Source organism: Camelus dromedarius, chromosome 12, assembly GCF_036321535.1.
Source record: "Camelus dromedarius isolate mCamDro1 chromosome 12, mCamDro1.pat, whole genome shotgun sequence".
NCBI lineage: Eukaryota > Metazoa > Chordata > Mammalia > Artiodactyla > Camelidae > Camelus > Camelus dromedarius.
The window spans coordinates 57,967,241-57,993,207 of NC_087447.1; the positions used below are offsets into that span (position 1 = coordinate 57,967,241).

Sequence of the window (25,967 nt, forward strand, 5' to 3'; positions counted from 1 at the left end):
TAAAAAAATCTAAGAACAGTGGGCCTGATTTTCCCTTTTAAAAATATTATTTTTGATAATCTTTATTATTAGTTGGAAAAGCAATTAATAGCTGATGAACACTTACTGTTAATCATAATAATTATCATTATTATTTTGCATTTGTAAACCTCTTAGCCATTTAAAAACCCTTTAATACATGCTTTTATTTGCTCTTTATAACCCTGTTCAAACCTAATTCTTTTGGATCCTAGTTTTTTGGTGTTCATAGAAAATTATGCTTTTGTTTTGTCTTAATTTTTTTAAAAAGGTATTTATTGAAGTGCTGTTGTTTGCAGCGCACTCTTCCAAACACTGTGGAGACATAAAATGATTGAAAAAGTTTAGTCCTTGCTCTTAAAGATGCTTGATAGGAGCAACAGTCATCGATGGATAACACAAAGGACCGAGTCTCAGAAGGTTTTGGGTGGGGACTGCTGTACCTGGGCTAAGCATGGAACTCACCAGACTCAGGAATCCAGTTGATTCATGGTGTCCCAGCATTGTGGTGGACGTTAGGTCTGGGGACATGGAAGCAATCTGATGGAAGAGCCAGTTTTAAATTAAGTCCCAGCAGTGCTTTATCTAGTAAACACAAGTAAGGAAGCAAAGACAGAATTTATTTACTTTTCCTATGTCTCTTTCTTAAACAGGTATATTTCTTACTAGCAAAGCAACTCAATGGAAAACACGGCGAAAGCAAATAAAAAGGATATTCAAGATGGGCCACCAAAAGAAGTCAAACTGTCTATGAGTGAGGCACTTCTAGACTATCAGTAAGCTTAGACTGAAATCCAAGCCCCCATGCATAAGTGGCAGCCATTTCTAAGGCTCACGTAACTCCAGTGGAAACTGAAGCGCTCAAAAGCTGTCAAGGAAGCTGGACTGGAGGTGGATTGGCGGCATAATTGCACTTTGGTGCTACAGGCATTTTTTTTAAGTTTTTTGAACTTTGTCTATAACATAGGCCAAACAGTAGCTATGAAAGAACACTCACCACTGTGGTTTTGGCTCCCTCCCTCCCTCTATTGTACTGTTGGCACTCTTCCACACATACACACAGCTTGGTGGCTTACCTCTTAAAATACAGTGTGGAATAGTTAGTGTACATTTATAAAAGAGTAAAAGAGGGCATTTCTTTATTTAACCTTTTGTTTCTAGACATTCCAATTTGCATTATCCCCAAATGCCTGCAGCCGATCACATCCAAATGATTTAGATGTAATTAATTTTTGTGAGAATATTTCTTAATGTCTCTGTCCCAGGAGCTGGAGACAAAACTAGAGGTGATACCTATTCAGTGTTTATGTTTTACCCAACTAACGGAGGGCAAGCCCCTTGAGAACTTGTGAACCTCAACTTTGGGCACAGAGTAGGTGTTTTAATGTGTAACACTTAGGGAGTGAATGTATACGTGTCAGTCTTTTTCAAATAAGAATGCAATTTATCCATGCATATTGAACAAGTTTTTGAATGTTTGCCAAACACAAGGCAAGTGCTGGGTACTGGAGGACAGGACCACATGGTCCCTGCCCTAACAAAGCATGGGAGGTGGACATTAAACACCTAGTCCAATCTTGATTTAAAATTATGTAGCTCTAAATAAGGTGCTATGATACAGAAGTGCAGGGTGCTGTGTAATGGTATGACTGAAGGACTTGATACAGTCAGAGGGATCAGGAAAAGCTTGTTTGAGGAAGCCACGTTTGAGCTGATCTCTGAAAGGTGTTACGAAGATACAGAGTGATGGACAGAAAGGCTTATGGAAAAGAGGTGAGGTGAGCAAGAGCTTATCACAGTCTAGGAACTGAGAGGAGGCAGACTCGGGGGAGAGGGAAGGAGCAGACACTGGTGGTTCAGGCAAGGGTCAGATAAGCAGACTCCTGTGGAGCACGTGGGACTTGGGAATGTAAAGCCATTTATTGGAGGGGGACAAGGTGGAAAGTGGGGAGCCTGCAGTGCCGGTGACTAGGTCTTTGTTTAAGGGAACTGTTTTTAACAACATTTAGGGAAAATCCATCCCCTTCCCTAGAGACTCCAAATCTATTCATATGTTGTTTTTAGAAGATAGTGAGTGAAAGGGTCAGAACACTGAGAGAAACACCGAACTTTAACTAAGTTCCCTTTTATTTCCTACTTGAGATAAAAACGTTAAGTAATAAACAGATATTACCCGCATTCATTTCTCAACATAACTGAAGACTTCCCTCATCTTGTCTTAGGAGAGTTGGACAGAAGGTCCCGCTCTGGAACTGCAGTCTGGTCTCTAATTTGCTCCCACGGTTCACAGTGATAACAACCAATTACAACTCCTCCTCTCTCTTCTGGGTCAACCAGAGGCCAGTCTTTTTCCTCTATAACAGAGGTTTACAAGAGGCAAGCATTTTAAAATTCTCACAATCCAGTGCAAGATATATACTGAACATCCCATGCTTTTGTCCTCTTGCCTTTGTTAAAGCAGAATAAATCATCTCATGGACTGCAACAGCCTAAACCTTACTGTACCATGCTCTTCTGGTGACAGTTTACTCATTCCGTGTGTTCCCAGGTGACAGGACTTTTGTCACATGACAAATAGGCAAGACACCCCCCTCACCACCTGAGGAAGGACTGTCCAAGGCCTCTGGCAGTGTCTTATATTTCTCTTACACAGTCTCAGCTCCTAGCAAAGAGCTGAAGGCACAGAGTAAGTAATCAATGGTTTCTGAACAATTGGCCTTTTTTTGAATCTATGTCTAGAAAACAAGGTCATGAACCTCTGTGGTGGTTTGTGAAGAGCTGAGACTGCCAGTGTTGAACCTATAAAGTGATCATCTCTGAGCACAGCAGCCCCCCAGCCTCTTATCCTTGGGGAATACGTTCCAAGACTCCCAGTGGATGCCTGGAATCACGGATAACACTGAACCATTTATATACTATGTTTTTTCCCTAGGCAGATAAAAGTATAGATTCTTTTTTGGAATCCAGTTTATTTGTTCCCACAGTGGCTAATGGTGTGGAGTTCTGAGATTCAGCTTCATCTGCTTCTTGGTAAATTCATCTCTTCCTGAGGCGTGAGGAGGCAGAAGTGAATTCCAAGGAGAAGCTAGGCTAAGTCACACCTGCAGCTGCCACGTGCTCCAGAAGGGGGCCTGATGCAGCCTCCAAAACCTTTAAAAAGGGCATCTCAGAATCCACCCCACTCCCAGCAGCACATTAGATCTGTGTTGTATGAATGATGCATGAAAGGGAACTCTGATCAGTTTAAACTGCAGAATTTTGGAACCAAAAGGAACCATATAGGTATCTCCTTTAATTCTCTTACATATAGAAGCGTAAACCAAGGCCTAAATGGTTGAGTCCTTAGGTAGTGGAGACCAGGTCTAAAACCCAAGTTTCACCGTGTCCACACAGAGCTTTTTGCCACTAAAAGATTTGCTCGTTTTGTTTTTATGTTGCGTTTTTCTCTTCATTTGGAAAGAAGGAGCTTCATTTTTATCCCTACTAGGTTTCCAATATCACAAATGTAAATGATATTCTGAGGAAAGGGCTGAAAACGTAAGATTCAAATTCAGCTGAAATTTACTAAGCATTTACTTCATGCTAGAAATTTCTTATTTTAGTCCTTACAAAAATACATAGATCTGGGTATTGTTATAGCTTGGAAATTGAGGCTTAGAGAATTGGCTTGCCTGAGGTCACGTAAGTAAGAAATGACAGGACAAGACTGAAAACCAGTTTCTCATTCTTTAACCACTCCTCTATTTACCATACCACAGAGGTGCTATGTTATTGTTTTGTTTTGTTTTGTTTTGTTTAATTGAGGCAAGGGAGTTACATGGAGCTATTTCTGTTCCTTTATATTGGTGTCAGATTTAAAGTTTTAAGATTCAGTAGGTAATAGGGATACATTTAACACTTCAAATAGCTATCAAATCAAAGTCTTTCTGTACTTTTCCACCTTTCTCTCATACCTAGCAGATGCTCAACAAATATCTGTTGGGTGTTAAAAGTGTATTTTTGTCAAGAAAGGAGTTTTTACTACTTATTGAAGAGATGATACACTATGAACTTAAGCTAATAGGTCAGCCTTGTTTAGTTTACTGTTTCAAGATGCTCTTGCCCCTGTAAAGTCTTTGTTTTATCATTTTCCCATTTTTAGAATCCTAGAAAGCATGTTTTTTGTATGCCTGTTCTTAGGTTCTCTTTAAGCTGAATTATTAATAGATAATTAGAAAGTATAAAAATTATGACTATGAAATACAAATGGGGATTGATTAAAAAAACTTGAAGTTGTCTCTCTAATACATATTTTAGTGAGTAAAATAGACTTAGAAACACAAAATCACTTAAGAAAGGTTCTTATCCCTAAACGAGTTTTTAATAGTTTAATGCCTTCAATGCAAATAATTTAGTTTAATTTTAAAATCTTATCTCATTAATTTTTCCTAAAGTAAATAATTGTAACACATCTTTGTTATCAGCTGTCAAATAAAGGAAAATTCAGTGGAACAATTCATGGCTCAAATAAAGAAACTTAGAGAAAAGAACCAAAAGTATCATGAAAGAGTGAGTATAAAATTTAAAGCCAGTATCTAGTCATTAAATATTTACACAAATGCTTTTAAAAATTGGGAGTTACGATGAAATGTACTCTAGGAAATAATCTTCTTTAGTGCTTGAAGTTAACTAATTTATAATGTATTTAAGTGTATTTTGTACATGTGAGGCAAGAGGACACTGCTGTTTCTATTATAATAGTTATAATGTCAAAGGAAGTCAGCTTGAATTGTGATCATGAGAATCTTGAATCTTATGTTCAGAATTTTAGCTCTGAAACCATATTTATCTTTTAATTTCTTATTTGACTATAAAACCTTGGTTCTCTATTTTTAATTTGTGTCTGTTTTCTTTTAGATTTTCAGAGGGTGCATATGTAAATATTATCTGAAAAGGACAATATCAGTTGTTTAACTAATTTATTGTTTAAGATGATGTATTGTTTTTATAAATCAGAATAGAACAAGTATCAAAGGGGTGCTATATATGACTATCAGGACTGAAGACCAACAGAAATAAAGTTGGGCAGCAGTAAATGGTAATTCACACCACTTATCCCTTAAGGCATTTCATGAATAAGGAAATACTGAGGGTGTCCCCTGTTGAAAAATTTATTTTATATGGACCCTGAAACTTCCACACCTAACTGTTTTATTTGCCTTTTGCCTAAATTTGTATCTACAAATTTTAACAGAATCTGGGTCAGAGACCTGAATTTGCATCCTGACTATACAGTTTACTGCTAATATCATTTTGGCCAAAACTAGTAGGCACCTTAATTCCCCCCTTGTAAAATGGGGATTCCTGTCTTCCCCGTAGCGCGGATTTGTTCATTTGTTCAGCAGATATTTATTGGGCAAGACAAGCCCTAGTAGTGACGTCAGTATGACCCTGACATTGTTGTGATTCTCAAGGATTAGTCTTGCATTAGGGACTAAAGACGGAAACTCAAGTCTGTGGATGAGAGTGGATGAGGGAAGTTTGGCCTAGGCGCTTGGAGGCAGCTTCCACAGGATGCGATTCCAGAGCACACAGAGTGAGTTACCAACACGGAGCCAATGCACATCCCTTAGTCGTCAGCACTGGAGCTCCCAGGCCAGCTTTGGGGCTTCCATATGGTTGTGGAAAGGATTACAGATCAGAACTGGAGAGAATCACTTTCCCAAAACCTATCAAATTGGAGCCAGAAACAGAGTTCTTATTTCCATGAGCATTAGCTCAAGAATATAATAGGCCTAAGTCAGCTCTTGGGGTCACTCACGGACCCGGCAGCGAGGAGCTTGGAAAGGCAGACTCTAGCCCATCTGTATGCATCTATTTATTTTATGCTGCTCTTGTCACAGTTTAAGCCACCATTCCCTCTTACCCATCCTTTATCTAACCAGTACATTTTCCACAGTGCAACCAGAATTACCCTTTGAATGCAGTAAACCTTTCAGTGCTTAAAACCCTGCAGTGCCTAAAACCCTGCAGTGCCTTCCTATTGCACAGAAAATATAATCCACCATCTTTCCTAAAGTCCTCAGGGCCCTGCAAAATCTGATCTCTGCTCACCTTTCCAAGCTTGAGTCAGCCACTCCACCCTTTGCTCACCACTGCTTCTTTAAAATACTGGAAAAGCCAAGTTCTTTCTTGTTATGGTCCCTTTACAACAAAGAGGCTGCTTCCTCTTCCCGGAGTGCTCTTCTCTTGGCTAGCTCCTTTTTATTCCCCAAGTCTGAGCTGGAATGTGGTATAAAAATGCATCTCCATTATTCAGCTGAAGGCTCGTCAGGCAGCAGGAATCGAATCTTATCTTTGTTTCTCCAGAAGAGCCCAGCATGAGTAGGTGTCCAATAAGTATTTGTTGCATTGATTCACACAAACACTAGTGGGAGGAAAAAATTTGAGGTCTAAATTAAACATGACTCATTAGCAAGACATAAATTTACTCTTCAGTTATGTCAAAATCGGAAATGCCCGTCTTCCTTCCTACCCATCATCTCTTCCTATGTGTTTGGTTTTGTTTAGACGATCACCTCACTTATTATCTTTCTTTCTCTGTTTGCATTCATTGCTCCACTACCCCATTAAACTTTTCATAGTTCACTGTGTCCATATCCTTATCACCCAATATATTCTTTCACGCGTACTATTTACTTCCCTACAACTGCTCTAGCAAAAGTTATTAATGACCAATTAGCCAGGTCATTAGCCAGGGTGAAGTAAAGGACTACAAAGAGTCCTTACTTCACCCCTCATACCTTCAGCAGTCACGCCTGTCATCTTGAAACACTTTTTCCTTTGGGTTCCAGGAGATCACTCTTTCTTAAACTTCCTCCTACTTCTCTGACCATTTCTTCTTGTGTTTCATTTATTGTTTCTTTCCTAGAACCACCTCTTAATTAGAGTATTTACCAAGGTTCTGATCTCAGCCCTTCTCTTTCACCCTAAACTCTCTCTGGACCATCTTCTTTAACAAATGTCTTCAAATGACATCTCTTTGGTGATAATTCTCCTATGTATATGTGACAAATTTCATAATACTATTAAAAAGGGTTCCTGACCCAATTCCAAACTTGTATGTGCAGAGGCTTCCCCTCGCCAACAAGCAATTCTCGGGTGCCAGCAGGGTGTCTGAGAGTTCAACTGAATTCTGACACTACCTACCTGGAAATAGAATCAGATTCCACAGGTAAAGGGCTCAGTCCCAAAGACCTCCTCCACTTCAGATGCCAGCTGCAAGTCCAGGTTGTCACTTGTACTTCTTGCCAACTGGCTATAAATCAGAGGCTCGCACAACCCCCTCCTCAGATTTGATTAATTTGCTAGAATGGCTCACAGAACTCAGGAAAACCCATTTACTCACTAGACTACTGGTTTATCATTAAAAAAGTTTTCTTTTTATTGCTATTTTCTATTTGGTGAGACATCATTCTCATACTGTCCTTTACTTCCTTAGACATGGTTGCCTTTAACTCTTTGAACATATTTAAGAGCTGATTTAAAGTCTTGGTCTAAAAAGTCCAACGTCTAGGCTTCCCCAAGGACAGTTTCTGTTGACTTCCTTTTTTCACTTTGTATAATAACCCCAATAAAAATGTGCATGGGTCATACTTTCTTATTTCTTTTCATGTCTTATAATTTTTTGTTGAAAACTAGACTTTGAGTATTATGTGACAACCCTGGAAATCAGATTCTCTCCTCTCTCCAGGCTTTTTGTTGCTGATTATTGTAGTTGTGGTTTGATGACTTTCCTGAATTAATTCTGGAAAGCCTATATTTTTTATTGTGTGTGGCCCCCTGACGTCTCTGTTTGCTTTGTTTAGTGGTCAGCTAGTGAGTAGATAGAGATTTCCTTGAATGTCTCTAACCAATAAATCTCCCAGCCTTTGCTGAGGGGCTCTGTGTGCTTGTCGGGGCTTGCCTTCTACACTCAGCCGGGCAATTTACAACTTCGCCTTAACCTTCACTTCTTGCTTCTGCAGAACCTCAAGGTCAGCCAGATGCAAGAGCTTAGGGCCTTTCTAGGTCTCTCCTGAGCACATGTGCAGCCTTGAATATGCACACAGCCCTGTCCATGCACGTGGCCTTCTAGATTCCCAGGAATATGTCAGCGCTCTCAAAGCTCCCTATGGACATCTTATCTCCAGCTTTCTTTCAAAGGTTTTTTTGTCAGCTTGTTGTTTACCTCAACCTTTATTACCACCTCAGGGAGCTGTAATGTTCAACAATTGTGTATTGTTTTTGACAGACATCTGCCTCTGTTTTTGACAAATATCAATCTGGGAAAAAGCTGTTCACACACTGGGTAAGCTCTGAGTCAGGTCAAATAAAAACAAAGTTTGCCAGTGGGATTTTCCAGGGAGTTACCAGATGGATCAAATAATGACTATTACCTGGGAATTGGGCTTTGGAAGAGTTCTGCTCCTCTCTCTTCCCTCCCCCACTCTCAGTCCTAGGCTGGTAGGTTACTGGTTTTTACCGTGATTGTTGGGCTATTGGTTGTTAGGGCAAGTTAAAATGCCACAAAGCTAACTGTCCTTACCGAGATTCAACCATTTTTCTTGAATAAACACTCCCTGGAAGTCACTGCAAGTCTTTAATTTCCGGGGTTCTGAAAAGCTGATTTTAACAATTTGGCCAATTTTTTTTTCACTGCTTTTATGAAGAAGAGGATTTTCAGAAGTCTTTACTCTACCATTCCTACTTATGTTACTCCCAGTAAGATTTTAAAGGGTGGGTTAGAAGGAAAGAGACTCAGTTTTCAGATACATCATATTATGAATCCTTTGGTATTAAAAATTCTTCTGAGACAGAATTAATTATGATACTTTAATGCTGCAAACAAAAGATCAGATAAGTCAAACTACTGAATTTTGACTATCTTTTAAATCTTTATTTCCATTTTTTTAAATCACTCAAAGCCTATCCAGTCCCAATCTCTTTCTTTTTGCCTGTATTTATCAGTACTGGGCATCATAGAGTTAACTGTCTATTGCTTTTATTCAGTTTATCAAAATTTTAAATTAAAATTCTAATGCACTGAAATGACAGTCACTTAAAGAGCATTAAGGTTACATAAAATCCTATCTGACGAGTTTGTTAAACTAGTGCCTTTTTGCTAAACAATGTTAAGAAATCAAAAATTTCAGCCCTCAACCTTAAAGTTTGTTGCATTAAGTATTAAATTAAAGAACTGAGCTCTAGCAGGCTGTAGCGCTATCAGTAAATCACAGATATTTAGATCATTTGAAAGAACTTTGCTACTCAACATATGGGCCGTGGGCCAGCAGGCTGTGCATCTCCTGGAGCTTATCAGAAAAGCACAATTGCAGGCTTCATACCAAACTTACTGAACCAGAACCTGCATTTTAACAAGGTCCCCAAGTGCTTGCTATGACATTAAAGTTTAAGATGCACTGGCCTAGAGAATCCGTTTTAAGAAAAAATACTCTTAGAGTACCTATGTAGGTTAAGAGAATAAAAGATGTAAATATCAGAAATAAAATACACTGTTGAAAAGTTATAGTAAAGAGAATGTTAAATTATAAGAAAAATAAGTAATTTTAAAAGAAGTATTCGATTTTTTTAGGTATATACATTTTATTAGGTTTAAGAAATGGAAGGGGAGACACCAGGGAAGTGAGTATTAAAACTTAAGTGGAGCCTAAGAAAACTACAAGGAAAATGTTTTAAGTTCACACACAGTGAAATATCTCTGCATATACATAATAAGATAGCAAGGGCAAGAATAAACTCTAAGTTGACTAAATAAGAAACTTAGAAACAGAGATGGGATATTTACAAGAGTAACACAGTCCATATGTCAAGTGTGGAGTATTGGAATGGTGAAGAGCCATCACCCCAGAAGAAGAGAATTAGTGTCTTTTGTAAGAAAAGCAAAGAATAATGTTAATTCCACAAGAGAAGGACTTTTTGTTTATTTTGTTCACTGATACATTCCTAGTGTCTAGAAGACTACCTAGCACATAGCAGATGCTCCATAAATATTGGCTGAATGAGAGATGTTTGCTAGACAAGAGTGGTGTTTGTGGGAGATTAAGGAAATTGTCCTTCGAGGTCTAACTTTAATGTTCGTTGATCCTATGATAGGGTGACAGACTGGCAGATTAATGACACAAGTTTTAAAATGTAACTTTCTCTTCAACGATGACTGTATTGATGGGTTTAACTTTGAGTCTTCCATATTCCATGTGCTCTTTAGAGATATTATTGTATAACTTATGAGGAAGATCAATGTAAATATTTCAGCAGACATAGTTAACAACTGTTGATATTCATAACAGAACAGACGCTTAAAGGACGAACAAATTTGGCACATACAGAACCTGCTAAAGGAACTGAGTAAAGACAAGTCAGACGGGTTAGAAGCTGTAACAAGAGAGGAAGTTGAAGAAGCAATGAAGGAAAAATGGAAGTTTGAAAGAGACCAGGAACAAAACTTGAAAGGTGATTTAGGAACTTAGAAAATTATCATAAAGCTGTATCAAGTTATTTCTTGAATGTATTAATGCTTTTGTCTCCTAATATGTTCAAATGCTGTGAACATATTTCAGATGACATCGTTGTCACCACAACCTCAAACACATGTAGGTAAATGGGCAGGAGAGAGAAATAACAAAGTGGGCAGAGATACTGGAGCCAAGTGAGGTGGAGGAGTAAGGGCAGTGATCAACAACAAAGGCTGAAGAAAACCCTCCGACCCGTAGCACCAGACAACAGCCTGTTAGATACCCGCTTGAACTCCTTGCAGTGGGGATTGTTCTTTTGAGGGGAAATTCTCTTGTTTGTTGTCTTCAGTTGGCTTCAGCCTCAGTTCAGACTTGGGAAAAGTAGAGTGAATGTAACCATGAAGCTTCCGCCCTCCAATATCTCTAAGGGAGCCAAGCCCCCTATTTAGAAGGAGAAAGAGGGATTCGAGTTGGAAAAAAGGAAGTTTGTAGGACATGGGTAGAAATAATGCTGGCACAGAGGATGAAAAGACCCAGGGCATACTTTTGTTGTGGGCTCAGGAAACACCAGGGTCCTGGGGGTAAGTCACACACAGTTTTGGCACATGCATTAAAAAAAAAACAAAACCCTATGCATTCATCCTAAACTTTCTGCTAAGGTCTCTAAAACTTGCCGGAACCTCTTTAAATGCCATCCCTGCCAGGAAGCTGGAAAACATGAGAAAGAGACTTGAGTGCTATCAGAAAGCAGGACTAAAAACTGAGAGGCTAAGCCAGGGACTTGATTTTCCTGAATTTCCCCAAGTGTTTCAGACAGCCCACTTACCCAAGCACTTGGCACAGAGAAGGCACTCCATTCGTAGATATTTGTTGTTTTGAATGAAATAGTTACCAAGACCGAATGTCAATCAGCACCCTTCATTTTTAGAGGTCTCTAAAACTGCTCCCATAAGTCTCCTCCTACCGAGTCTATGTGTGGGCAACAGTGATATCATGAGGTGGTAGATGTATTTTGCTGGCTGGGCTCCTAAGAGAGTTCTGCTAGTGTTTGGAAGGGATGCTTTAAGAAGTCCCTTAAGTTGGGAGTGAGACCAAACCAAATACTCGGATGTGCTCACTGAACTGCCTTCGAAGGGAACGGGTCTATTTCGTTGAGGTGTGCCTGTTGGTGGTTTGGGGTAAAGTGCTGGGGTATGTGTGTCACACAAGACAGGGACAAGCTGGGTGACACAGAACAGCCAAGCAGGGCTGGGCGTGCATAGTGGTCCCAGAAAGAAGCCCACAGATGCTGAGGGGAAAAGGGAAAGGGAGAGAACTGCTTTTCTCTTTGCCTTCTCCCTGAAAGCTGGCCCCTTTTACTGAAACTATTGTCCCCCTGAGGCTCGAACTCTGATCATAGATACGTCTGATCTTACATTCTTATAACATCAATGTGGAGACAAGAGAGAGATGTTTTCCAACAGTTTCAGTGCAAATATTTCTAGCAAAGGACTCTGAGCATATGCCTAGCTTGGGGCATATGCTCATCCCTGGACCAATCCCTACAGCCAAGAGAAGAGGAGAATGTAATAGGTCTACTTATTTGACAAGGGATAGGAGGCGTGTGTTACTAGAAGAGAAGGGAGAGGGGGGCTCTGGGAAGGTAGAACAACAGCCACTACATCCACTTCTCTTTCAGAACATTCAATGAAATCAACCAACCTGCCCCCTAAGACTGAACGTGGCGCAAGGCTGAGAGGGCAGCAGTCTGCTCACATTAGAGGACAGCTGATCATCTGGGTTGTAGTGCTTATTGTTTAATTACAATAACAATTGCCACTTATTAAGGGATTTAAAAATATCTTATTTACGTCTTTGGAAAAAGACGAGTCTGGAGTCCTTCCGGTCTTCTGGACTGAAGAACACCCCTCTGGCCCAAGTGGAATGCTTCAGTCATTCCATAAACATTTATTGAGCATCAGCTAATTGCCAGACTCTGTGCTAAGTGCTGGACTGACAGTGATGAATAAGATGTGGTCTTGCCCTCAAGGGGCTCTCAGACAAGACGGTGCGTGGCAGTAAGCCAAATAGCCATTAAGTTCATTGAACCTGGCTTTTTGTAACGTTTCCTTTTCCAGAATATTCAGCATCATGATACTCAGCCTAAAGATTGAGTAGAACATCATGTGTAGCAAGTACACCAGAGCAAACTGAAAGTGTATATGGTTGAGATAGCCCCATCTGTGTACATAGTTAGCTGGGGAACTTATCTTTCACTCTGAAATCTTACTATGTGGGGGCAGGAGAAGACAGGTCATTGTGACTATCATATGTTGTCATTTCACACAAGGGGAGTCCAAACAAATGACCTCTAGAGGATGGAATCAAACAACTTACTTACAAAAATGGTCGCCAAGGACTGAGGATGGATGTAAGTTGAAACCACTTTGCCCAGAGACATAATGACCAGAAAAATGACAACTTACTAATAAAAAGTATGTGTGATATAATATATTATACAAAATAGGATGTTTATCAGGCTATCACAGGAATAATTTAAGCTTGTGGGTCCCTAGGCATACAGGTTAATTGCATATTATAGCTCTCATTCACAGCTCCAAACCAGTCATCTACTTTATAGTTGGAAGTTTAATTTTACTTAGATTTTGAATCATGAGAGATAGATAAACAATAGTTTGAATAGATTTACCTAAGCTGTAGGTATAAAATAGTATTTATGAGTTGATATTTTAATATCAGACCTTAACTTTATAAAATCAGATTGCAAGGACAATAGAAATGACACAATGTCTTGATTTTTTTTTCAACAGATATGCGCATTCAAATAAATAATGCTGAGAAACTATTTCTTGAGAAACTCAGTGAGAAGGAATATTGGGAGGAGTACAAGAATGTAGGGAGTGAACAACATGCTAAACTCATTATCTCTTTACAGAATGACATCAACAGAGTCAAAAAGAACGCTGAGGAAATGTCAGGTCAGGTGAAACAAAGATGGTTCAGATTCAATAAAAAAAATCTTCGGGGGGCAGACATTTGGTGAAAGAATCAAATGGGTACCCCCTGAATCATCCATTACCCTTGGTTGTCAGCACAAGCACTATGAGCCTAAGGGTAAAGGTGGAGGGAGGAAGTAGAGGAACTATCCTTGGACCACCTATGAAACTGAGAAGGGGAAGTAAAGGGATGGATGTGTGTGCCTGCGTGTGTGTAGAAACCCTGCAGCAGACTTAGAGAAAGAAGCTTCCTTCAGTGGGTGGTGTCTGGGTGCACCCACACCTGGGTTTGGGCCAAGTGCACCAGCGTGGGAGGGCCCTGAGTTGGGATTATATTAGAGAAGGAATTCTTGCTCTAAGCCCAGTTCTGAATAGGTCTACTGACTTTCACAGCCCCTCTCCTCCTCTCTTTCTTCCTCTCATTCTGCCCTTCCTGCCTCAGGAAATGTGTGCCAAGAATATTGGAAATCTAATTAGAGGGAATCAAACGAATAGGGTGCTACTCAAGTGAATAATCAAATCTCTTTTTGCTGTGGAATACGAGTTGTGTGAAATGAAGGGGAGATAGCTGCACAGGCACTAAAGTGTTGGAAATTCTCCCTTTGGAGAGACAATCCTTTAAAAATACAAATATCCATGAGAGAGATATCATCTCAAACTAACTCACATTAAGGTATTAGTAAATTATTGGAGTGTTTCTTCTAATTGGAAGTACTAGATGCTTCAGTAAAAATGTATCTTGAAAATTCAGGAAAAAAATGTATGGAAAGGAGAGGTGAGGATCATGGAAAATAAAATTTATAACATGATGGTTTTACATAGGATCTTAAAGCTTCTAATTTTCTTTTTAAAGAACAGTATAAAATCACTCTGGAAGATGCTAGAACGAGAATCATCAGAGAAACTTTGTTGCAACTGGACCAAAAGAAGGAATGGGCCACAGAGGTATATCTCAATTTTCTTTTTTTTTTCTCCCTGATAGTAGATTTTTATTCTTCTTGCATAGAATTTCAAAATTTAAACTGAAATACAGTTGACTGCAGTATTATGTTAGTTTTAGGTGTATACGTAGTGATCTGACATTCACATACATTATGAAATTATCACTAGATAAGTCTAGTAACCATCTGTCATCATACAAAGTTGTGACAATGTTATCGACCATGTGCTGTTCATTACATCCCCATGGCTTATTTGTACCCCTTAATCCCCTTTACCCATTTCACCCACCCCAAGCCTGCTCCTCTCTGTATTTTAATTTTCTTAAAAAACAAAACTACCCCCACCACCTATTTCTTTCTTGTGGTATATGGTCAGGAACTCAGGTTCTGAAGTTAGGCAGTTTATTTTTTAATTTTTTGCTGGGGTGGGGGCGGTAGGTAACCAGGCTTATTTATTTTTTAAGTGGAGGTACTGGGGATTGAACCCAGGACCTCGTGCATGCTAAGCACACACTCTACCACTGAGTTATGCCTCTGCCCTAGGTGGTTTAGTTTAATTCACAGTGCTACCACTTACTGGGTATATAAGCTGAATTTGTTATTTGACTTTTCTGGGCTTCAGTTTCCTAATCTATAAAAAATTGACAATAATATTTACCTTTAAAGAATAGTGTGAGGATTGAATGAAATGATTTAAGTAGCATAGTGCCTCATAAGGAGCCAGAGCTCAGTAAATTAATATTCAATTCTTTATTTTTAAGTATAATAAAAATGGCTACAACAAATTATTAAATAAAATTTTGATTGAATTATAGGATGAAATATAATTTGTCTAAAAAGTACTTTCTTGCATATCTAAACCTAAGAGAGTATACTTTATATTGCTGGAGCTTTAAAAATTGGGGATATAAAAAAATGTTTGCCATGTAATTTCCAATTTATGTTTTCTAGTCTTTATTTTGCCCAAAATATTTGACTCTCTTTCTTTTTGTTTGTCCCTTCCCTGTCTCCTGACTGTCTCCTAAATCAGTGAGGTCCCCGCTGGGATGGTCTCTTGATCTGAAACATCCTTTCTTCAAAGTCATAAACATCTGGTCTTTTCTTAAGTTCTTCATTGAATTTCAGTTGCTATTGTTTGTTGCTTTCCTGTTGGTTCAATTGTTCTTTCAGTGTTACTATTCTACTGCATGATTTTTACTGATTTATGCAAATACAGAGGATATGGAGAACTGACCAATGGTTTGTCTGCCCATGCAATTCAGCCCCTTTGTGACTGAATATGATTAAATGGTGAAATCAACAATTAAGAGATCTGATCATAGTTAAGATGATTAAAAACATATATGTAGATCAAATATACTTCAAGTATGTACATTCAATATATAATGAAGACTGTTCCTAGCATTCTACATTTAAGAGTCTCAGCAATCCAGTAAGGTGGAGACTTGCTAATAAGACGGTGGCACAGAGAAATTTTATGACTTGCCCAGAGCAAGTGGCAGAATTGAGATTTAAGATGTCTTCCTCAGATCATTACTTAATCATTACACTATACATTTTCTTTTCTCCACAAAATGCTGAACACCTGCACGTGTAAATGAATTTTCCTCATTTTATCTGGCTATCTTATCATGTAGCTTAACTTCCTAAACTCTTCCATTGTACAACCTTGGCTGCCTGTTGAAGTCACCTGAGAAATTTGTTGAACCCCAGTGGGGCCTGAGTGCCACCCACAGAGATGCTCATTTGTAATTGGCCTGGGCTTTTGGATTTTTCAAAGTATCCAGGAAATTCTAACACGTAGCCAAAGCTGAAAACACTACTCCATTGTTAGTGAATTAAGCCTTTAGTCAACTAAATTCAATTATGAGCTACTTCCTACTTTTGTTCAAACAAAATTTTATGTTCAAGTAAACTTTTGACTTATCAGCTGGAGCTGAAGTATAACAGCCCCTGGGTCCTAGGAAATGGAGCTCTTAGTTTAATTAGCATGATTTAAAGAAAAAAAAAATTAACTGCAAACCTTCCAAGTTTAAAGATTTACACAAATTTACCATTAAACATATTTTTAAATTATTTCAATCCATGTTTATGAGCCAGAAGATTTTTCTTAATTTCTCTTCTTTTGGTTGTGTCCTTCAGTTACTTGTATCCATATAAAAAGGACCTCACAGATAAATACGATCTGCCATCCAGTACAAAGTTTCTTTGGGTGAAAATATAAATATCCAAGTAGCTGAAGATGAATTTACATTTTATGAACCTACTGATGAAATAAGGCTTTTCCTGTTTGCTTCGTCTAAAATGCCTTTCTCGAGGAGACTATCTAGCTGCAGCTGCTACCCTGAGACTATTTGCTATTAGGTGTGTAAATGTGTATATTATTATTCACATGCAGAAATCTTCCAAATTAAAAAGGTAGTAATCTAATCTATTTGTGCTTCCGCTGTAAGTTGAATTATGTGGCAGTTTAGCCATCTTAACTGTGGAGCAAATCACTCAATGACTGATTTCACCACAGCAGTCAGATTCAGTCACAATAGAGGTCAACGTGAACGGACAACCATTGTCCAGTCCTCTGAATCACCTGTGTTAGGCAACATAAATCAGCAAAAACAATACAATAGGATAGTAAAGAAAGAATGACAGCACCAGAAGTGTTTAGGTATGTTTCCAAAGTAATTGCAAAACACAATTTAAAACGATCAGATATGTTGATTGTGCATTACCATTGCTCAAACTGTGCATTGCTGTGTGGCGGCCCTTCTTTAATACAGTTTTTGTTCTTTGTTTTTTGTTTTTTTAGAATGCTCTAAGGTTCATTGACAAGGGCAGCTATCGAGAGATCTGGGAGAATGACTGGCTCAAAAAAGAGGTAAGTGGAATTTTTAAAAACAAAAGCAATTTCTTCTTTCTCATTTTTTTGAACTGGAATCAACTTTTATTTATGAGCTGAAGTCACAGGAATCTTACTACAAGCTGTTGCTCAGTGAGCACCATAAATGCGCCATGAAAGCACTGGTGCTGCAGAGGATGTACAGACTCACTATTTTGAAATTCCTTTTCTATCCAGACAGGAAGCCACCCAAGCTATGCTTCAATGCCATCTATGAAGAAAACTCACTACCTTTCAAAAATTTTTTTTGAAGTGTAATTAATGTACAATATTATACCAGTTTCAGGTATACATAGTGGTTTGCTTTTTTTTTTTGTATTACAAAATCATCACCACAGTAAGTCTAGTTACCGTCACCTACAAAGGTTTTACAGTATTATTGACTGTCTTCCCTGCGCTGTACATCACCTTGACTTCTTTATCACTGCAACTTTGCACCTCTTACTAACACCCCTCACCTGTTTCACTCATCGCCCCACCCAGCTTCCCTCTGGCAGCCACCAGTTTGTTCTCTGTGCTTATGAGCCTGTTTCTGTTTTGAAAGACTCACTACCTTTTGAGAAGATTCACTTCTACATGGATGTCCCAAAGGCACTTCGAACTCAACATACCTGAAGCATAATTCGTTAAATTTTTTCTTAGATATTTCTTTTCCTGCATTTGTTTTTTTCACCATCTTCTCAGACACCCGAGGTAAAAATGTCACCCTCAGCCTCTTTTCCATTTTCCTTGTCCCTGTTAGACTGAATAGAGCTGATGAGTCTAGGAAACAAAAGAATTTAAAAATTAATATGCTTTCTATGTTACTGTCAATTATCTTGAAATTGCCTTTATAAAGTTCATACTATTTCCCAAACTAATCAAGATAAATCCTCAATTTTTAAACATAAATATTAATTTTAAAACCTCAAGATGAGCTCATTAGTTAATATTAGGGAGGAATTTAGTTCCTACTGTTTTAAATTCAACAGTATGATCCTAGTGACAATAATTTAACAATTCAAATCTTAAATTTTATAAGCTATCATAGGTGTTAGGTTCAGAGAATTTATATTTGAATTTATATTTGATAGGAAAGGCTGTTTGGTGCCTTGGTCCTTTCTACTAAAGCCACAAGTTACACTTTGTTTTATTTTTTATTTCTCATAATTCAGTGGAAATAAAAGACAGAAAAAAAGTTACGTTTAATTGAATCATGAGCAGAAAGAGCTTACTAATAAAGAACAAGCCATTTTAAGGAAGTTCAATATATTTAATTTCTCTTTATTTCAATAAATATTCATTTTACTATTAAATTTACTCACAAAATTAATTAAAACCATTTGTGCTTATAAGGACTATCCCAAGAATTGAAAATTGCCTGGAAATAGAACAATGTATGTCAATTAATTTCTTTGAGGAAGGTTTAGAATGAGTAACAAGGGATATTTAATAATGGAACTCCTGAAAATATTTCTGTTAAATGATCTTTCAACAATAACCAAAAACTTAGATCTCTGGGAAGGATATGAGATGTCCTATTGCATGGTTTTTATTATCTGCTTTTATTTAGCCTTCTTACTAGAAAAACTAAGAAAATCCAATTTTCCAAATAACCTACACTAACTTAACAAACAGAAAGCAAGGAAAACTAGACAAAGGAATTCAAAACGTTAGTAATTAGAGTTTCAAATGTGAGGAGGCATAAAGCTAACTTGGATCTTGCAGGGAAATTTTCAAGAGCATACATTTTATTCAGGATCCTAGGTCTCTGATTTATAATAGTTTTAACTAAATTATCTTTTCCAAGATCTTAAGTACATTTCTTGGGTATTTGGGGAGAAGCAGGGATGAGAAGGGAAAAGCGGTCTTCTGTTTCCTCCTTTTCACTTTCTTACCCCAGAAGTCCATTTATATGGCCATAAAAAGGAACTACTTTTCATTTCCTTAACATTTCAAAAGGCTGGGAGGGAGCTAGCAATTGATGAGAACCCGACTTAGTACTCTAAAGGGGGTGAGTGATATCACAGAGTATCTGTAGCTTGAAAGGTTAGCCTTAACTCCCCAAAAGGGCCCTCATTCCCAGCTTTGGCAGGAGACCAAGAACTGTGTGTCCTGCCTCCCAAGTATGCCAAGCCCTTAGGTCAAACATTTCCAAACATTCTATTAATTCCTTCTGTTTACAACATCCAACTATAATTTCTTTCTCATCCTTTGACATTTGGAAATTATAAACTTTTCCTTAAGGCATTCGGGCTTGTAATCAAGCTGATCATCTCTTAAAATATGAGATCCTAAAGCACCAACCCCTAACTTGGCCATGTAGTGGGACAGACATAAAAGTTTTGCAAAATGTGTGTTAGGCTGGTAAACTGTATAATGCTTTTCTTTCCATCTCCAAGCCACTCCCCAGTACTTGAGCCTTTTCTGTGACACTGGCACTGTTTTATATTATAATCATTTGTATATTTGTTCACTGGATTGTAAACTCTTTTGAGGGAAGGAGCCATGCCTTATTCACTTTGTATCCTTCTGTGTCTAGCACAGAATCTTTCCCATAGTAAGAACTCAAGCATTTAATTAATGACTTATGTGACAGAAATATGCACGTAGTAATATACTGAATGCTTCCAGATTCCAAAATACAATAATTTCAACTGCAAATCAAAACTGTTAGTCATCTCTAAGTACTCATCTCAGTTGCTCTTGGCAACTCCTAACAAGAGATACTCAATCTAAACCCCGCTGCCTTTCTTATTTCATCATATTCCCTCGAGACACATGACTTTTTCCAGTTTATCTTTCTATTATTCTCATCAGTCTATCACTTTCTATTTTATACTCTTATTTCTAATTCTTCTGTTGTCCTGACTTCTCCCCATGAGCACCTCTCAATCCAGCACCTGTGTAGCTCATGCTGTTTTGGGGGCAGAGAGATAAGTTGGAGGTTCTGTCTACTAGCATTCTTCTATATATCCTTCCCACAATCAAGCCGTCTTTAGACAAAAGTTATCAAAATACAATTCTTAAAGACTGATGGGAACTCCATCAACAGAACCAGCAAATTTTGTTCCTATTTGAGTTAGCCATATTTTGTAATAAACACTAATTAAGCCTGCTGTGTGTGTGAATGACCCTTCAGGACTCAGAGAAAATATAATTGTATTATTACAGAGGCTGATAGAAAGGGCTACTAGGTCTGTACTTCTTTTTTATTTTGATTTTTTGCATAGTTGATGTGTTCCAGGAGTTCATATATGTATATATCTATATATATGCATTATGCATGTATGTATATATCTATATTTTTATTCTTTCCCATTATAGTTTATTATAAGATATTGAATATCGTTCCCTGTGCTATTCAGTAAATCCTTGTTTTTTATCTATTTTATGTATGGTAGTGTGCATCTGTTAATCCCCTACTCTCAATTTATCCCTGCCCATCCTGTATTTCTCTTTTTTAAATGCCATAATATAGATTTTTTCCCCAGTGTTATTAGCTTTCATTGTGTTGTTTATAATTAACCTTAGACAGAATCTCATTTAGCTACTAACACAGTATTAATAAATCAATTAGTCTTATTTTCTTATTTATCTCTGCCTCTAGCTCATATAAGTCTAGTTTTTAAAGAGTAGGGAAGCACAACTCCTACCATTCAGTAATAACTGCCTGCCTACTTATGCAGCCAAGTTTTGCAAATGACCTGGAAAAAAGTCCCACCTGTTCCTTCTTAGAGAGAAAGGACAAAGCAAACCCAGTAATAAATAATACAGGATAGATCTTCCCCTCAGGCAAATGCACTTTTAAAGGTTGAATTTCTTATGAAAGACTGGATAGAACTAAGTCAAAAAGTACTAAAACCCATTGTCTTTTTCGGAGACCAGATTGCAAGTCACAGGAAGCAAGTTGAAGAACTAGAACATGTCATTAATGAACTGGAAGGAGAAAATTTGGTGCTTATTGATCAGCTATTCAACTGTAGACTTGTGGATCTCAAAGTACCCAGGTCAGAGTCATTACTTACCTAGAAAGCATTTTTTAAACATTTGTATCTGTAAAAAGTCATTTTTTTAATGGTGACAATTCTTTAACGCTCTGGCCAAATTGCAATAGTGGAAGGAACTCACAAAATGGCCACAGTGAAAGTATATTATTACAATTTTCAAGTCAAAGGAACATAACACATATTGTGTGATTTATGGTAACTGCCCTTTCCACCTCTTTGTTGAGAATTTAGTCTGTATATTCTAGTAGGGTGTTGAGAAATAGACATGAAATGTACCAGTGAACATATCAAACTTTCTCTACTTTTATATTTGGATGAAGAATGAGGTCTTCTAGCTAGCAGAGTTACTGTATTTCCCATCCAGAGCTCCTCCAACTTTTCCTCTTCATGACTCCCATGGAACATCATAGTATTTGTTTGGTACATTAGATGAGGTGAATAAGGCAGAGGTGACTGCCCAGGGACTCCAGTGCCACAGAGTTGAGAGTAGCGGGACCAATACTGCAAATCTAACACCAATTTCATATGATAACAGTCTTTAAATATTTTCTATATCATTTAATATCAAGTGTGGATGCCCTGTGCTGGTACAAAAGTGACATCTTAATGATTAAGAAGGAAGCCAGACTTGTGAAGATTATGGCATTTAGTAAGTTTCTTTTTCAAAATGGTAAAATCAGGAAAGAAGAGAACTCTATGGTCTCAGACTTGTCCACCCGCAAACCAGAGCTTCATGTCAGACCAGCTTTGACTAAGTTAAGTCTTAAGAAGGCTTTAAGACATAAATAATGTATGTAGTTACATTATTTGCTGGAGCTTTAAGCATCTCGGATAAAACTTTGTTCATGTTCGTTAAGTAACTGACAGCCGGGAATTTGGGGGATTGACTCTCGTTGCTGAGTTGCTAAGCATGAGGAGGTTGTTTGCACATCTGCAAGGGTCAGTTGCTTCACACTGTCTCCAGGCAAACTTCATGGGAATGCCATACGGAGCTTTCAAGGTATCGTGTCTTCTGACTGAAAATTCCTCGGGCATCTGCAGTGCAGAGCTGCAGCAGCAGACACACAGCTCACCGGGCTTGTAGCTGAAACACGCCCCTCTGAATGCCAGAAGCTGGATGTCCTCTTGGATTCCTACTGCTCGCTGTCTTTCTCTTTTTCTCTTTATCTCAAATCCATCCCACACAGGCTGCTGTCATTCTTCATGGGGATTCCTGCAACAGCGACCTAACTGGTATCACGGTCACTCTCATTTCTAGGACTTCACGTGTGTTATTCCCTCATCAAGGCACGCCCTTCCCTCCGCTCAAGCTCTTCTCTGGCGAACAGCCCCAGGTGTTTCAAGACTCAGCTCAGGTTTCATCTCCCCTTGGAAACCTTTCCTTACCTCCTAAGGCTAAATCAGTGCTGCTTCTCTCTGCCCCACAGCACTCCTCACACTGTGCTAATTACCCATCATGGTACAGACCATCACCATCAAATACTGTGAGCCTGTCCGCCTCCCTTCTGAGCCAGTGCTCCTCTTACATCTCTGTGTCTCCAGCATCCAGCAGAGAGAAGGAGGCACCAGGGAGCAGGTGGTGCAATATTTGTTGAATGACAGGCTACTCTTCTTACTTGTTTTTAGGTGGCTGTATCTTACCCAAGCTGCTGGACAGGAAGTGCCACCTGAAGAAATGCGTTTGGAGTTGCCAGAAACATATATAGGTATTATTTTTATTGTAATGGTGATTTTTTAAAAATTTAACAAACATTTATTGAGCTTCTGTTATGGACAGGCTCCTCAAATCCAAGAGCTATTCAGGGAATAGACACATGCCAGCTCCTCCGTATTTCTCTTGTTCCTGCAGAGCTTACCTAATCCATCTCCTTCCTCTAGTCCAATTTTCAAGTCCAAGTCACCACACCAGTGAATTAAATAGACACTGGTGGAGAGGGATGGAATGATGTCTACACTGGCAAGGTTTGGGTTCGAATTTAACCAACCAACCAAAATACCAACACACACACAGGTACCCACATGATTATTGTTACTTATTAGCTAATGGAAGGAAATACAACGCAGATGTGGTTTCTAATAATGGGACTCAGTCTCACTTTAATACCCAGATTCTACATTTCTGATTCATCTCCTGTAGGAGATTCTCAAAGGTCTTTCAAACTTAAAAAAATGTGACAAAGTATATATTGTATTTTTATCTGTCCCCAAATTGTACATAATTAATTTCTTTGTATTCATCCCAGGAAAGCCACAACCGCAAGCTGTAGAAGTAAAAAGCGGAGACACAGTGAGCTCATTACTTGGGAGCAGTGCTTTACATCCAGGTGACGAGGACAGCGGCAGATACGGCGAGCACCTGAAGACAGCTGGAGAAGAGAGCTCAAGTATAGAGTCTGGGGCCTGTGATACGAAATACTTGCTGTATGAAGATGAGCAGGATTTCAAGGTAAGATTCATGAGAAAACAACTTTGACTACTAAGAGCGTGTGGTTTTATTAGTTAATGGAGAAAATTAACCTAGAATATGGACACTGAAAAATTCTATTTTCAATTATTTGTAAAATTTTCCCACCATTCACATCTCTCACTAGGTAACTGTTTTCACTCCCACCCTTGCCCAGTCTGCTACAGACATTCATTTACAGACCCCCGCTCCTAGTACACCATGTAAATTATCCAGTGCTACACAACAAATTACCTCAAGACTTAGTGGCTTCTAGCAATGATCATTTACTCTCCTTCAGAGCTTCTGCTGGTTGGAAATTTGGGAAGGTCTCCAGTGGACAGTTCTGACTCAGCTTCTCTAGCAGTTGTTGTCACACGTTGGCTGGAGGCTTGCTTTGGGCAGGAAGATCCACTTCCAAGGTGGCTCACTCGCATGGCCGGCAAGTCGATGCCGGCTAAGCTGAGGGCCTCAGTTCCTCTTCACATGGGCCCCCTTACAGGGCACCTTCATTGTACCTTTGTACGATTAGGAGGGAATTAAGGTTATATGAGGTCATACAGATATCTGATAGGCCCTAATCTGATAGGACTATGGCCTTATAAGAAGAGGCTGCAAGAAGGCAGTTGTCCGCAAGCCAGGAAGAGTGCTCTCACCAAGGCCCAGTCATGCTGGCACCCTAGTCTTGGACTTCCCAGCCTCCAGAACTGTGAGAAATAAAGTTCTGCTGTTTCAGCCCCTCAGCCTGTGGTATCTTGTTACTGCAGCTCAAGCAGACTAATACAGCACATTACTCCAGAATCCTCCTCCAGGGGATTCTGAAGTACGTGGTCGACTTGCACCAATTTGCTTTTCTCCTGTCTTACAATTATTATGGCTCTATAATTACATATTTGTAAAGCTAAATACAGTTATATGCACTGCTGAGAAATAAAACATTACCTTTTTCATTCTTTGATTGTCCTAAATTCTAATAAATGTTTATCGAGAACCCCACAACATGCCAGGTGCTTGTTAGATGCTTGAGAATTTAAGGGGGAGAACGGGAAGAAATGAAGTCTCAAAGATGCCTGTATGGTGGGCCCTTCCCTGCCTCACATGCATGCTAGTAGAAGACAGATAAGAAAATCATTAATTACCGAACTGGAGGACTGTACCGCCTGTGTCTGTCTCCCTGACCAGTCTGTGAGCTTATCACTGCACCTCAGCACTTGGTACACAGCCTGGCACATACTAGGCACTCAGGAATGGTTTGCTGAAGAGTGGAAGGAATTCAAAAGAAGGAGTTATGGCTCAGAGAGGCTTCCAAGTGGAAGGCATGTTGGGTAGGCTGGAGCTGTTTCAACCCAGTTTTGGGGTGGCCCCTGGGATTTCATATAAATTAGACTTCTAATTGTTTGTTGATATCTTAAACTATATTTAGTTTGGCAGAGTGTGGTAAGTTTTGTCTATACAGCAGCCAAAGATCTTGTGAAATGTGCAAAACTCAAGGAGATTTGTTTAATATTAAGATATTTACAGTCAAAGATGTTTGCAGATCTTTCCCTTTGTTCTTGAATAATACAGAAAAGTCTGCTGTGGTTACACCCTGGCCAGCAGAGGGCTACATAAATACAGCCAATATTTTCTTTTACCAATTAAAGAGCCTGCAGAGGCTGTACCTCCCCTCTCTAGTTGTTGTTCCCGCCCAGGCCCCTGAGCGACAAGTCTGCCAGCCTTGTTGCCTGCTCTTTGGGAGATCTTGCCTACCATGCCCCGCTGGGCACATAAGTTTACTGAGTAGTTTTTTAATTTACAGTAGCTCTCATATTTCACGTGTTATACAGCGTTCAGGTACTCAAGAGGGCAATGAAATCTGTCAGGTTAAGGCCAGCTATAATAAATAAAACCTGATCTATGAAAGCTAGCAAGTTGCTGAATAACCTTTCCCATTCTCTTCTGTGTCTGCTCACCACAGGATTATGTAAAGCTGGGCCCCCTGGAAGTGAAGCTCATGACTGTGGAGAGCAAGAAAATGCCCATTCATTTCCAAGAGAAGGAAACTCCAGTCAAATTCTATGAAGATGTCAGGAGCCCAGAAAGCCACATCACATATAAAATGATGAAGTCTTTTCTCTAAGACTGAAAGCTGCAAAGTAAAAACAATATCTTATATATTTTCTTTGGGAACTGAAGTATATCAATTGCCCAT

The 25,967-nt window shown here is 38.8% G+C and overlaps 1 protein-coding gene and 1 long non-coding RNA gene across 3 annotated transcripts; one reads left to right on the plus strand and one right to left on the minus strand.

Annotated features, from left to right (window-relative positions):
- Positions 1–152: 152 nt before the first annotated feature.
- Positions 153–25,745, minus strand: LOC135322684 (uncharacterized). 2 transcript variants are annotated; one of them, XR_010383443.1, is made up of 6 exons: positions 24,032–25,745; positions 17,956–18,106; positions 6,112–6,424; positions 2,192–2,372; positions 484–603; positions 153–333 (listed from the first exon to the last, which is right to left on the minus strand). It is a non-coding gene; the product is annotated as an uncharacterized LOC135322684 (long non-coding RNA). The 2 variants fall into 2 exon arrangements; XR_010383442.1 differs by having other exon boundaries at positions 484–2,372.
- CCDC83 (coiled-coil domain containing 83) lies at positions 682–25,921 on the plus strand. Its single transcript, XM_010990382.3, has 10 exons — positions 682–794; positions 4,482–4,566; positions 10,347–10,509; positions 13,322–13,489; positions 14,361–14,452; positions 17,255–17,323; positions 21,212–21,333; positions 22,960–23,039; positions 23,577–23,779; positions 25,734–25,921. Exons 1-10 carry the CDS (start codon positions 700–702, stop codon positions 25,893–25,895), a joined length of 1,239 nt encoding a protein of 412 aa, XP_010988684.3. The 5' UTR covers positions 682–699; the 3' UTR covers positions 25,896–25,921.
- Positions 25,922–25,967: the final 46 nt, after the last annotated feature.

Coding starts and splice junctions, on each gene's coding strand:
- CCDC83 (XM_010990382.3), top strand. CDS start 700: ATGGAAAACACGGCGAAAGCAAATAAAAAGGATATTCAAGATGGGCCA. Junction 10,510..13,321: donor CCAGGAACAAAACTTGAAAG/GTGATTTAGGAA, acceptor TTTTTTCAACAG/ATATGCGCATTCAAATAAAT. Junction 14,453..17,254: donor AGAAGGAATGGGCCACAGAG/GTATATCTCAAT, acceptor TTGTTTTTTTAG/AATGCTCTAAGGTTCATTGA.